At 38.0% G+C, this 14,923-nt stretch overlaps 1 protein-coding gene across 2 annotated transcripts; it reads right to left on the bottom strand.

Annotated features, from left to right (window-relative positions):
• Positions 1-1,173: 1,173 nt before the first annotated feature.
• LOC124392453 (histidine--tRNA ligase-like) lies at positions 1,174-14,671 on the bottom strand. Of its 2 annotated transcripts, XM_046859514.1 has the most exons (14): positions 14,517-14,657; positions 13,376-13,691; positions 12,169-12,258; positions 11,946-12,065; positions 8,698-8,793; positions 7,714-7,839; positions 7,438-7,545; positions 6,172-6,270; positions 4,955-5,048; positions 4,513-4,640; positions 3,197-3,472; positions 2,606-2,722; positions 2,197-2,343; positions 1,174-1,266 (listed from the first exon to the last, which is right to left on the bottom strand). In XM_046859514.1, exons 2-14 carry the CDS (start codon positions 13,484-13,486, stop codon positions 1,207-1,209), a joined length of 1,572 nt encoding a protein of 523 aa, XP_046715470.1. In that variant the 5' UTR covers positions 13,487-13,691; positions 14,517-14,657; the 3' UTR covers positions 1,174-1,206. The 2 variants fall into 2 exon arrangements, with proteins under 2 accessions (XP_046715470.1, XP_046715471.1); XM_046859515.1 differs by lacking the exon at positions 13,376-13,691 and having other exon boundaries at positions 14,517-14,671.
• Positions 14,672-14,923: the final 252 nt, after the last annotated feature.

The following is a 14,923-nucleotide window of genomic DNA, read 5'->3' as shown; positions in this document are numbered from 1 at the left end:
CTTTTCTCTGGCCCTGATAGCAATATGTCTGTACACCCTGTTCAATACTTTGTGCTAACAGTGGAATTAGCATTAGTCATTTATTTGTCTACTGTTATACACTATATGGACACAAGTATTGGGACACCTGTCTTTTCCAGCCATTTGCGGTTCTTCCCCAAACTGTTACCAAAACAAGGGAGTCAGTTTTATAGAATGTCTTTGAATTTGTTTGCATTATATTTTTCCTTCACTTAAATGAGAAAACCCAAACTTGTTCCAGTGTGCTAATTGTATGCCAAGCTCCCTGAAGATATGAGAGAACACTGACTGCACCCTTGACTTTACTAAAACCCTTGTGGCTGAATGTGTCCAAATCCTTTTGTCCATGTAGTACATTTGAGTAAATTTTGAGTTAAAATGAAAAACTATAAAAGATTCACAAATTTAGAATTTTAATATTGTTACCACCTCTGCATTTATGAATTTGTTGGTTAAAAATCTTTGCCTAAAAGCCAATAATTCTTAATATAGTAAAAAAAAAAATTATCCCCTTGAGATATTTATTCAGATATATTCAGGGTGAGGTCTCCTTGGAAAAACTGTTTGTCGAGAGGCAAAGGCAGAGTAAAAAATAAAGGATCCTACAGAGTGTGAAATTGATCTATTTGTCAGGGAGAATGACGACGCCTCAGTTTGGAGAAAATCATAAAATTGCTGCAAAGTGATTGGTGTCAAATCAGAGGGTCTTTTAATCTGAAATAAATAACCGATACGAGGTCAAAGTGTACTGGATGGCATATGCATGAAAAGGGATTTGCAGGATTTCTGATCTTCATTCACTTTAAACATTACATTAATTCACTGAGATACTGTCTATAACAAATCAAGCATAAAAAAAAAAACCTTAATTTTTATCTTGGTCAGGGCTGTGGGGATCTGGATTTTATCCCTAAAGCACTTGGTGTGATGATTTGTGGATATAAGCAACAGGGGGTCCTACTTAAGTGTTTCCTCTGTATGTGTCGTGTTTATTAACTGATAACTTGGCAACAGACCAAAATAAAAGTTATTCTAGTGTGATTAACAATCGAGTTAGAAAACAAACACTGCTAAAAATTACTAAAACTGACCAACAAACATCAATTTACGTACAAAGTTACTAAATAAAAAGCAAATACCAGACACCAGTAATATAATAGAACATTTTTTATTGAGCATTAACATTTAAATATTTAGTGTCCGCCTCTTGATCTCCTCTACCACGTTTTCCCTGGACACATCCACCTGTGTAGGACAGACATTTACATTACTTTTGGCAGACACTCTTACCGAAGTGACTTATAATTATCTTATTTATACAACTGAGCAGTTGAGGGTTAAAGGCCTTGCTGAAGGGTCCAACAGTGAAAGCGAGGTGGTGCTGCAATTTAAACTTCTGATCAGAATTTCAACATATTAACCACAGAGCTTCCGACTCCATGGTTTGCTCAGATACAACATATTTGATATTTATTTTCAAAGACTTTGGACTTTGCTAAAAATAAGTTTGCAGAACTGAACTTAACTGAAGCCTCTGCAAAACAGTGCTGCATTTGTGCTACACCCTGAGAACACCAGCCATACAGTAAAGCATGGTGGGAGAATCGTGTCCACTCAAGTCTCTACAATGCTGTGAATGTTGGACTGCTGATCGGAAGGTCATGAGCTCAAATCCTGCATCAACAAAGATGCAGCTGCTGGGCCCTTGAGCAAGGCCCTTAACCAGTAACTGCTCAGACGTATAAATAAACAAGTTGTAACTCAGTATGGAGAATGTACAAGATTATTATTACTTGCACCTATTTTAATTTATTCTCATCACAGTGACAAGTAAAATGTAAGTGTAAAGTGGCCTTGATGGACACTACATTTTAAAAATGTTTTAATTGGTGTAATCACTTGACATGAGAGTAAATTTATCAAGCCATTTATTAAGACCAAAGAAAACTAACTATTGTATTTATTTCAATTTGTTGAAGGAAATAGAACCACCTGGACCTGACTAAATTTTTATGCCTTGTGGTAGAAAACTGACATCTGATTATTTTAGCTCTTGAACTGATTGAAAATCAATATTCATTTGATTCTGACATTCAATGAATGTGAGGTGAAAAAATGAATAAGGAAGAGTAAAAAGTCGCTAATGCTCTGATGGTTTTATGGCTGAACTCGTACCTCTTCACGGGTGGCCACATTACGGAGTTTTACAACTCCAGTCTTGATTTCTTGTTCCCCCAAAATGGCCACCAGGGGGATGCCCATCTCCTCACAATGCTGAAGCTGATTAAGCAGCTTGGGGTTCTTTTTTAAAAGCATCTCAGCCTGTCAGACAGAGTGAGAGAAATAAATAATTAATCCTCTGGATGGGGTTCTCTTAAAAATGGATGACACTCTGTGCAGCTGGAGATGGTTTTGCATCAGTAGCCTGGAGATCATTGAAATTATGGAGCAACACAGGCGCTTTAAGGATGCATTTGGGAAAAAATAAAAGCACTATACAAATAAAAATTAATTGAATAATTAAACATGCAAAAAAAAAAAAGAAATGGAGAATACGGTCTCCCATCTTCACATGTGCACTTACCTTAATACCTGCAGTCCACAATTCAGTGATAAGTTGATATCTCTGGTCCAGGAGATTTTTTTGTGCAGATGCCACCAGCACTTGTGTCTCTGTGGTACGGATTTTCTCTGCAGACATCTGGGGAGAAGCAGAGCGTAAAACACCAGAATGAACAGTGTTTATTCATTTATTCATCATCAAGTGCTTTATGCTGGTCAGCGTCACACTCAATCCTGAGCTTATCCCAGGAATACTGGGTATTTAAGTAGCGTGTTAGACACATTATCAGCAGGTATTCCAACAGGAAATAATGTTTCTGTGACAATATTTAAATCAATACTGCACATGTGAACACAGCATTAAATCCAACCCTGACATCTTTGATAGGGAGACTGAAATATTGTCTAGACAGGCAGATAGGCAGGCAGACAGACAGACAGACAGAGACTGATGGATAGACAGACAGGTTGGTGGCTTGACAGACAGAACAGACAGACTTACAGTTTGATGGATAGCTTGATAGACAGGTTGGAGGACAGACAGACATTTGAAGCACGAGTTTTAATTATTCTCTTTCTTTCTGGTGTGTACTGTATGATGTGTTCGGCTCACCTCCGCCTTTTGTTCCATTATTGAGAAGATCCTCTCAATCCCGATGCTGACACCCACACAGGGGACTTTTCTTCCCTTGGGGTCGAACATGCCCACTAATCCATCGTATCGCCCCCCGCCCGCCACACTGCCCACATTCACCCCAGCCTCATCCCCAGCTCCTTTCTGCTCCTTAACCGCCGGCACCTCTGGCTGCAGCGCTTGGCACAGCACAGCCTCGTATATCACACCGGTGTAATAGTCCAAGCCACGTGCCAGACTAAGATCAAACACCACCTACACACACAAAGAGAGAATCGATTTAGAAAGTTACTGGTTTAAACACTGCTGTACAGTTGAATCAACACAAACAGATCAGCTCTCGATTTTCTCATCTCAATAAATAGAATGTAAATAAATCTAATTAACTGGGGTTGATCTGAATACCCTGAGCTTAAGAAACAGCAAATTTCAACCATATTATCAATTAAATTGTTTTCAGAGAAAGCTCTGTGTGTGTGTGTTTTCCCAGGATGGCATAAATATTTTTCACACTGCAGTATGCAAGCACAAAAGCTTCAGACGTATTAAACATCAGATGTATTAAACATCATGCAATTAATCAAGCCTTTATTTGTTTATTTTGAGTATTAGAGATCCATCTGGAATCCAATAATTAATGTTTAAACACCCTTGATATTTAGAGATCCCTCAGTGGCCTGTCTTTTTCTCTCTCTCTGAGTTAATAAGACATCTGTCATGAGAAAGCACAAACTACTCTCTCTCCTGCCATACACACTGACTATTACAAAACTCTGACTGGAGTTCAAAATCTCTGGTTGAAGTTCTTTCGATTGGAGATCACTCGCTGCTGCTAAGGATGATTCCTCATGAACAGCCTAAAGATCCATGAGGTTAATGTGAAATGTTAAACTAATTTTTTAATTAATATAAACAGTGTTACAAAGGCTTAGAATCACCATGAATAGTTTTACACTCAAGTCTCCATCAGTGACCTGCTGATCACCTCAACAATAATACAACTATAATAAAGACATTGAGTGTCACCAAAATGAGGATGGGTTCCCTTCCGAGTCTGTTCCTCTCAAGGTTTCTTACTGATACCATCTCAGGGAGTTTTTCCCTGCCACTGTTTCCACTCGATCACTCATCAGGTATAAGACTAAGTTATACATTAAAAATGTATATTAGTAATCTATTTCTGTAAAGCTGCTTTTGGACAATGTGAATTGTTAAAAGTGCTTTACAAATACAACTGAATTTAATCAAATGTCTAGAAAAAGAATGACATGATCCAGTCTTCTCTCTGATCTCACCTTATCTGTGATCTGTAAGAGCTGCAGGTAACTGAACAGGAGCTTCATGTCAGTCAGTCCAGCAAGCGCCTGCTCGTTTTGAGACAGCTTCGGGTCCTTTAGCAGCTTCTCTGCCAGGTCCAGTCCACCTGTGACACACAAAGGGACAAAAGGTCACTATCGTGCTCAAGTGAATTCAAGGAAAAAGTTTCCTTAAAGCAGAAGATACAATCGCAATGTATATTTAGTTCATTAATACTGTAATAAAATTCCCAATAAATAAATCTGGACCCTTTTTCACAGTATATAATCACATCCTGCTCTTAGGTCCAGAAGGGGTGGGGCTACAATTTGTGATTGAGAGATAGAGAAAGAGATGTGTGCAATGCAGAGGGAGAGAGCAAGTGATGCACAGTTAGACAGAAACAGAGAAGTAAGGAGAGAGAGATAGAGAGAGACTCACCCTGCATACTGACATACTCCCCAATTTGATGTGCCACTTCCTCAGAAAGACCTTTTTCGTTCACTATCTCATTCTTAACATCTTCCCATGGCAGCTACACACACACACACACACAGTCAATTTACACCCTGCATATTTAAAACTATTTCCAAATATATCAAACATGCTTAAACGCAAAAAAGATTTTCAAGTTCTGATCCTGAAAAGCTGAAACACTAATGTTTAATTCAATTCATTTTTATTTCTGTAGCACTTTCAACAATGAACAATATTTCAAAGCAGCTTTACACAGATAATGTGGTAATGACAATGTATAAGATTTTCTTTATAAGTGTGTTTGTCCCTGTTCACGTCTTCCCTCTGCTCCACTCACTTCATCACACTCACTAATTAGTGAACAAGGATCAGGTGTCACATTAATGTTGGGACTGGAGTGAAGACTGAACATGTCATGGCACTGCAATATCTGGCTCGGTTGACGAGGGTCTTTAGGATTACATTTACATCTATATCATCTGACAGACACCTTTATTCATAGCAACTTATAATCATCTCATTTATATAACTTTTAGTTGAGAGTTAAGGGCGTTGCTCAAGGGCACAGCAGGCAGCTTGGTGGCTCAGGGACTTGAACTTATGATCTTTCTAATAGAAGTGTTTTACTTGTTTATTCAGTTCATCTTAGTCACTGATCAATTATTAAGTCCTATCTAGTTATAAAAGACTGGAGCCACACCAGGCCTTCTGCAGGCAAGACTGAAGACCCCTGATCTAAATCATGATCCTGAATTAGATCTTAAGAAATTGCAACAAAAATATCACCTCATTTTTCAGGTTGGATCACAATCCATGATTTTATCACATTTTTTCCCCTTTTGGTTTTCAGAACTATTTCATGGACAAATTTCAAAAACTGACAAAAATACAGCTCTAGAAAAAAAACCTGACCTTAAAGGAGTTACTGATGAACAGGGAGAACACGAGCTGGACTACTGAACCAAATTACGGCTGGTTCATACACAACTGACTAAATATTTTAAGTATGATGAGACATGTAACAGCGATCACATGTATGGAAATGAAAGGAAAGTGGTTTATGAGATTAGTGAGTAAATAACTCTTTTGGATGCCTCAGGTTCTTTTATCGACACGGTTCCAGCTGATTATTTTATTGGAACTTCACACTGATTTCACCTGAATGATATCAAGCTTCTCACCTTGTCCAGTTTGTCCACAGTTGAGCAGATGGTGCGGAATTTTTCCTCTGGTACGCCGCACACCGCAAACAGACCGTCTAGAATTCGCCGGTCATTCACCTGTAACGCCATGACAACCAAGTAACACTCAGTAAGTTATATTTTACTGGAATGGTCAGCAAATGTTATTTATAGCATTATATTATATATTACAGTAGACTACATTTGTATTTTTATTGCTTAATATATATGAGTCTAAGTTCCACTTGGGAGGGGAAAAAAATTTAATAAATCCATTCGAAAGCAAAGACATTACATAAATACAATTAAGTCTATTTCTATTGGGTGGAAATGTTCCAATACTTGTGCAACACACTGTATGGTACAATCATAATTTGGGGATTGTTAAAGACACTTTTTTTAAGTAATGAATTGCGGTGTTTAGATCTTCAATTTACTTTTATGCATTTGGCATAAACCTTCAAATTACATCAATGCTGTAAAATGAACAGATTTAAGAACTATTGTTGATTGCTGATGTGGTGACTAAACATTTTTTTGCAGTTAGTTCACCTGACATAAGACTGCAGGCAATATATCCAATTTACACCACTTCTTCTAATTGGAAGAAAAACAGCGATTGCAGGTTTCAAAATTTACATGCCTACCAACATACGTAGTACCTACTTATGTATGACATAAGTAGTACCTACACGGTATCTACGTATGTAAGTTGTACCTACCTACGTAGTACCTACCTAGTACATACCTAGTGTCCACATACATAGTACCTACCTACCTACCTAGATACCTACTTACCTACCTACCTTCCATTTTGGCTGTACTGTTAGGGGTCACTAAAGCAGATTATCAGGCTCCATACCACCCACCCACCCCCTCTCTCCAATTCTCTCTATGTACAAATACATATAAAGAGAGAGAGAAGGGGAGAGAGATACTGTGGACAGTAGATATGAGGTGGCCATTTAAAAAACTGTAATCACTTTTTTATACCTAATTAGATGAGGTCTTGTAAGGTGGAGATGTTTAAAGACACAGACAGACTTGTAAAAAAAACTGTTATGAACAAGAACATTATTAAAAACTTCATTAGAGTACATCGTTTTACTTTTAAATACAGGACTTACACGAAGACAGTGGATCTTAATTATGAAACAGATTATCTGTGTTTTTTTTTGCCATCTTGGTTTACTGAATAGATTTGGTGTATGTGAAAAATATAAACTGGATTTTGGCAAATACATTTTTAGATTTATGGCGTCTGACCTTAATGCGGAAGTCGCCCAGGTCCAGCTCACTCAGGATCTCGTAAACAATTCTCAAACATTCTGCATCAGGCATCATTGGGTCGTACTGTCCTGCAATGTCAAAATCCTATAGCATAGGGGAAAGAGAGGGTTACAATATACTAGATAAATGATAACTAAACAGTTTCAACTGATAAAGCAGTGCTTTAAAAAAAAAGCTGTATTTAAATAAATTCCCATGTGGTGTTTAGGATCAGCATTGTTTTAGGACGTGTATTGTACAGGAAACACTCACACACTGGTAGAACTCGCGGTAGCGGCCCCGGGTCATGGCTGGGTTGTCTCGGCGGTACACTTTAGCAATGTGGTAGCGTTTAATGTTTGTGATCTTGTTCATGGCCAAGTAGCGAGCAAAAGGAACCTAAACAGGAAGCAGTTAAGAAAACACAACACGCACAACAGCGATGGTAGACAAAGAAAAAAATTGAAAGTCAATAGTTAATTGCTGGAACTATCTGCAAAAATCCATACCCATAGTTTTTCCAGGTTCTGGTCCGCTTTCATTACGAGATAACTGATGCCACTTGCTGTTTGTTTTTACACTTAAGAATGCGTGCTGCGCGGAGAACGCTATATTTATTATTTATAACATAAATTATATACTTATTTATTATTAATTATTTTTATACAAGTATATTTATCAATTCTATAAATATATTTATTAATTATATAATTTTATTTATTCAGTACTGGGTTTTTTTATGTTTGTAAAATTTTACTACTATTTTCCATGTTGTGTTGTGTTTGTTATCCAGAATCCATTATAAAAATATCAGTTGATTAATTGGTTATCTCAAAGTACAATCCAACCTACAGTGGGGCAAAAAAGTATTTAGTCAGCCACCAATTGTGCAAGTTCTCCCACTTAAAAAAGATGAGAGAGGCCTGTAATTTTCATCATAGGCACACTTCAACTATAAATAAAGTTTTATGCCTAATCTCCATTTCTAACTAATGCTGAATTAACAAATTACTTTAAACACTGATAATATGTATAAAGCCCCAATTCCAGATCATGGAAATAAAGAAATCTACATTTTTAACTAGATTGTTTACAATTTTAATATTTACCTGGATGTGTTTATGTTTAATAGCTAGGGAGCCTTGTATTTTATTTTTAAACTGATTCGAGACCAGGCCATAAAACTTCCTAAATAAAAATCCAAAATTTACAGTCAATCAGAGCACAGTGTCAGCATCAATCATTAAACTAGGATACGGTGAGGTCGTATCTGAGAGACAGCAGCTCTCCTCCTTGGTCCTTCAGGTCGTAAATGAGTTTGGAGTCTTCACCATATTTCCCTGTCAATGTTTCCTAAGTACAAAAACAAGCATACACTTTATTCAGACTGTATTATATTCTAATATAATATATTAGAATAATATATGATATAATAATATATAATATTACATTCCATATGTATGAAGAAGGGTTAACAGTAGACATTGTACACCAATGAAACATACACTATAAGTATTAGGACACTTGAAATTTTTAGACATATGTGGTTCTGACCCAAAATGTTACCACGAAGTTGGAGGAACACAGTTGTTATAGGATTTCTCTGATGTGGTAGCATGAAATCTTCCTTTCACTTGAACTAGGAGACCCAAACCTGCCAGCTCCTTGACAATATGATGTTAACAGTTGAGGTGGAAGATCTTGAGTGGCCTGCTCTAGAGCTCTGACCTCAACCCTACTGAACACCTTTGAGATGAATGGAGCACTGACTGCACCCCAGGCCTCCTCACCTCCATCAGTACCCAAGTTTACTAACATTGTTGTGGCTGAATGAGCACAAATCTTTACAAGCACACTCCAAAATCTAGTAGAACATCTTCCCAGAAGAGTGGAGGTTATTATAAAAGCAAATGGGCAAACAATGTTTAAAGAGTACATACTAATCTTATGTTTAGGTGTCCACAAACGTTTGTCCATATTTATTGTATTATCTGATGATCTGTTCTTAGGGAATCATAACTACTTGCATTTGATGAAATGCTCTCGCACACAAACACACAGAGAATGGTGGAGGTAACAATAACCATGTCTTACAGACATAATATGTGCTGACGGAGTTTATTTTTAATTTTCCTGGAGATTTTTCACTGCTCAGCAGTACCACACTGTCAACTTCTCTGAACACATCTGTGTGAGACGTGCGATTTACATTAAAACCCAAATTTGGTCAAAATTCTGATCATGAGATTCTTTTCTCAAGTGATTCTGCAACAAATGGAAGTGTGCTGTTCTATCTAATGAATTAACAATCAGTTACACTTACCACACTACACCCCCACCTTTTTGTCCCCTGACCTGTTTTTTTACCCAAAATTTGACTAATTAATAAATTCTTTATACTATGGAAAGCCCACAAGAAAAGTTGTTCCTGCACCAGACTCGGATTTGTGCCTCTCTGAGGTGGTTAAACGACAAATACAGATGACGCAGCTACAGTTACAAATTTCTCTCTCTGACTAATTCACAGCAAAAAGACTCAGAAAACCCACATCTCCACACTTCACCATATCTACATAAGATTAGGTGATTATCATTTTTAATCCATGCACGTCGCTGTGCAGCTGTTGCTACATACACGACCAAGCTTCTGACCAAGAGCTGATGAAGTGCTTTAAAGTTTGAACTTCTGCCAGAGCTGCTGCTTTAGTAAAAGCAACCTAGCCAATCAGGATTCAGAACATTCTACTGCATACAAACCCTATGCCAAAAAAGTTGGGACACTGAACAAATTGTGAATAAAAACAGAATGCAATGATGTGGAAGTTTCAAATGTCAATATTTTATTCAGAATACAACATAGATGACATCAAATGTTCAAACTGAGAAAATAAGTCAATTTAAAATATCATGGCATCAACACATTTCAGAAAAGTTGGGACAAGGCCATGTTTACCACAGTGGCATCCCCTCTTCTTTTTATAACAGCCTGCAAACGTCTGGGGACTGAGGAGACAAGTTGCTCAAGTTTTGGAATAGAAATGTTGCCCCATTCTTGTCTCTTTTCTATGGGTGAAAAGGTACAGTAATTGATGCAGTATGTAGTCTGGCATTGCCATGTTGGAAAATGCAAGGTCTTCCCTGAAAGAGATGACATCTGGATGGGAGCATATGGTGCCTTTCCAGATGTGTAAGCTGCCCATGCCACACGCACTCATGCAACCCCATACCATCAGAGATGCAGGCTTCTGAATTGAGCTCTGAAAACGACTTGGGTTGTCTTTGCCCTCTTTAGTCCGGGTGACGGCATCCCAGTTTTTCAAAAAGAACTTCACATTTTGATTCGTCTGACCACAGAACAGTTTTCCACTTCGACACAGTCCATTTTAAATGAGCCTTGGCACAGAGAAAACGCCTGCGCTTCTGGATCATGTTTAGATATGGTTTTATTTTTGATCTATAGAGTTTTAACCGACAACGGAGAATGGCACAGTGGATTGAGTTCACCGACAATGTTTTCTGGAAGTATTCCTGAGCCCATGTTGTGATTTCCATTACAGCAGCATTCCTGTATGTGATGCAGTGCCGTCTAGGGGCCCAAAGATCACGGGCATTCAGTATGGTTTTTTTAGCCTTGACCCTTAAGCACAGAGATTGTTCCAGGTTCTCTGAATCTATGGATGATATTATGCACAGTAGATGATGATAACTTCAAACTCTTTGCGATTTTTCTCTGAGAAACTCCTTTCTGATATTGCTCCACTATTTTTCGCCGCAGCATTGGGGGAATTGATGATCCTCTGCCCATCTTGACTTCTGACACTGCCACTCTGAGAGGCTCTTTTTATACCAAATCATGTTGACCAATTGACCTAATAAGTTGCAAATTGGTCCTGCAGCTGTTCCTTATATGTACATTTCCGGCCTCTTATTGCTGTCCCAACTTTTTTGGAATGTGTAGCTCTCATGAAATAATAATAATTGCATTCTTTTTTATTTACAATTTGTACAGTGTCCCAACTTTTTTGGAATCGGATATATATATATATATATATATATATATATATATATATATATATATAGATATATAGATAGATAGATAGAGATATATAGATATATAGATAGATATAGATATATCGATATATATATATATATATGAATGAGAGAGAGAGAGAGAGAGAGAGAGAGAGTATTAGAGAATAGAGTGTAATATTATTTTCATATTAGTTTAACCAAGCAGGCATTTTATTTAAAATTGTTTTGAAAATGTAAACTGTTGATGTTTACAAATGTAATGATAAACTGCATTAATTAAAAAAGACAAGCAATTTTATGTTTTGCATTTCTTCCCCCTACAGTAACCGTACCAAAATTAAACCAAACTGTGAATAAAATCTAAAATACCGAACTGTGACTTTAGTGCCTAGGCATAAATTATCATGTCCTTCCAAGCTTTGTGTGTGTGTGTGTGTGTGTGTGTGTGTGTGTGTGTGTGTGTGTGTGTATACCTTGAGCTCAAAAACAGGAGTGTCGATGGTCACAGCGTTATGGCGCTTAAAGCAGCTGATAATGATACTGAAGACCTTCTCTCTGATGGCCATCTGTTTTGGATTGTAATCCCTGGTCCCCTACACACACACACACACACACACAAATATTTCCAGCATCTTCAAATATGCAATTTAACCAGAGTACTACTGTATATAAACATACACACACTCTTGCGCCTACCTTCGGTGTCTTAAGAACAAAAGTTTGTTTGCCATCGTCTCCTCCGAGCCGAGCCTTCAGCTCTAACAGTTTGGCAACTTCTTCATCGATCTGTAAGAAAAAATAAAAATCAATGAATACAAATAATTACATTTATAACTGTGGGACATCCAGACCAAGAACAGAAGTAGGATATCAAGGCATTCAGGATTTGTCATATGTACCGCAAACAGTGTGGACATAAAAATAAATAAATTAGAAGTTTATTGACTGTTGTGCAAATGCAAGTATGTGTATACAGAAAGTGTACAATGTAATCGTACAGTATCTACATATAGAACGTGTGCAGTGTGTGACACAAACATGGGAGAAACGCATGTGCAAAGTCCTGTAGAAGTCAATATTGACATATTGAATGTCATTATTCACATTTGTAAATAACTATAAAGAATTATGGAGGCTGCTGTGCTTTTGGGAATCTTCAGTGCAGCAGAAGTTTTTTTGTAGCCTTCCCCAGATCTGTGCTTTGTAACAGTCCTGTCTCTGAGATCTGCAGGCAGTTCCTCTGACCTTATAGCTTGATTTTTGCTTTGATATGCATCATCAGCTGTTTCATAGAGAGGTGTGTGCCTTTCCAAATCATGTCTAATCGATACACTTTTACACAGTTGGACTTTAATGTAGGTGTAGAAACATCTCAGCAACAATCAAAAGAAATGGGAGGCACCTGAGAAACATTTCATGTGATGTTTTTTTTACATATTAAATTCGATCTATTTTATTTGGATTGAAAGCAGCAGTGACTCTGTGACGTATCTCGAGCCATTATGCCACATGCTCCCGGCTCGTGTCTGATGAGAAGGAAAAATCACCAGCCATTTGCAGATATAATCCATGACCAATCATTCGTTCTATTTTAAAAGGTCAGTTTGGTCAAAGTTCACAAATTCATTTCTTTCTGGACAGGATTTCATATAGAGAATTGCTCTTTAATATAGAAAAGTACTTCTTATTTAAATAATCATTGGAATAATTGGAAGAATACTCGATTACTAAAGAAATTGATAGCAATAACTCTAATGTGGTACCATTAAATTTTCCCTTTTACTTCAACTAGGAGACTCAAACCTGTTCCTGCATAAAGGGTTTCTTAATTAAAATCACATATTATTAAAAAACAAAAACAGACAGAGGAAATAAGCTCATACACAGGTTTTATCTCTCCTACCTGAGATATGGTCATCCCAGAAAGGCAACGCAGGGGACGGAGCCACGGTGAAGCCCGGCGTAACGTCAATCCAGCACAGAGACGCACACAAGCCAAGCCGAGAGCAGTCATTTTCACACACAGTTCAGGAGCAGGTCATCACCCACAATTTGGGTCAGGAAATAGTGAAATCCGAGTGTTTGTACAGCATTCAGGAGACCAGCGTTCAGGAGAACAAGAGGACAATGACGCCCACGATGATGAGGATGGAGGAAATATGGAGGAATCACAGCAGCAAGCAGCAAGAACAGGAGAAAAGTGGTGAGCGACCCTAGCACTAGGGGGCATCACAGCATCAAGGAAGCAAAACATGAGAGCAGGACGTCAAAATCAAGCGCAATCTAATCTTCTTGTGCATCAACACAATCATATAGGAACATGGCTCCTCTCATCAACTAACAAACCTGACACACAGGCTGATCTGAACTGGACAGAGCGAAGATATTTTGGATATTCAGAAGAATTTTGAACAGAAGACAAGGAAGCTGGACTAAAAAAAAAACCGAAAGCCTCTGCATCACTGTCTCATTCTATCTCGCAAATCAATCAGCAAGAAGAATAATGGGTCATGAAAGACCCATAATTCTCATTAACTATAGATTAATATATGAGACTGGATTTTATTCCTTTAATAAAAGAATGACAAATGCAATATGAGCAAACAGGAAATGAAGAGATCTATACATATTTTGGTTTATACTGTAGCTTTATCATGATCCAGTGATTAGATCATCACCTTAAAGTGGATCAGGTCATCTCAGGTAAAGATCTAGAAAAAGCAGAAGACAGGAGGAAGTGGCACTGCTGCCTGACTGCTCTATCCGAATATTGCATCAGCTCCTTGCTAGCACTGATTAGCAAAATGCTAAGCGTCCTGAAGCTAGACTCTAAATTGCATGTGTTATTGCTGAGTCACTGTGTACACCGTGATACAATGAGATTTATATAGACAGATAAACACACCTGCCTTGCTGCTGATTGTATCCAAATCTAAAAGCACATGTTAGTAACCAGGGGATAAGCAATGACTTCATGCGGGTCATTATAGTATCGTATTTGCTATTTTAAAAACGGAATATAATCTCACATAATACACACAGACCTGATCCTTGTTGGCTTTTTCTGCCTTGAGTTTTCGCACCAACTCTCCCTGCACTTTAAGCGCCTCCTGGATCTGCGATTTGTCCGCCATGGTGCTTCTGCATTAACCGCCGTTATGAGAGACTGCAGGTCTCCTGCGTCTGCGCATGCGCGCTCGTGCACGTACGCTTTTAACCCTTTCAGGGTCCCACCATATCTTCATTCCCACAACACAAGAGAGGGAATGAAGATATGGTGGGACCCTGAAAGGGTTAAAAGCGTACGTGCACGAGCGCGCATGCGCAGACGCAGGAGACCTGCAGTAGGGATGGTCAAATTCACCGTTTCGCATCGGTGCATCGGCATAAAAGTTTCGCATAGATTTAAAAATGTGCATTTCGGATACGCATTTGTATCGTGATGCATTGT

This window comes from Silurus meridionalis, chromosome 10 (assembly GCF_014805685.1).
Source record: "Silurus meridionalis isolate SWU-2019-XX chromosome 10, ASM1480568v1, whole genome shotgun sequence".
NCBI lineage: Eukaryota > Metazoa > Chordata > Actinopteri > Siluriformes > Siluridae > Silurus > Silurus meridionalis.
This window is presented reverse-complemented; position numbering and strand designations above follow the sequence as displayed.

What these genes read in the sequence shown, in the direction of transcription:
- LOC124392453 (XM_046859514.1), bottom strand. Translation starts at nt 13,486, where the DNA reads ATGACTGCTCTCGGCTTGGCTTGTGTGCGTCTCTGTGCTGGATTGACG. An exon ending in TAATGGAACAAAAGGCGGAG is followed by an intron (nt 2,723 to 3,196) that starts GTGAGCCGAACA and finishes GCTTCTCCCCAG; the next exon opens with ATGTCTGCAGAGAAAATCCG. An exon ending in ATGTGGCCACCCGTGAAGAG is followed by an intron (nt 1,267 to 2,196) that starts GTACGAGTTCAG and finishes TGTCCTACACAG; the next exon opens with GTGGATGTGTCCAGGGAAAA.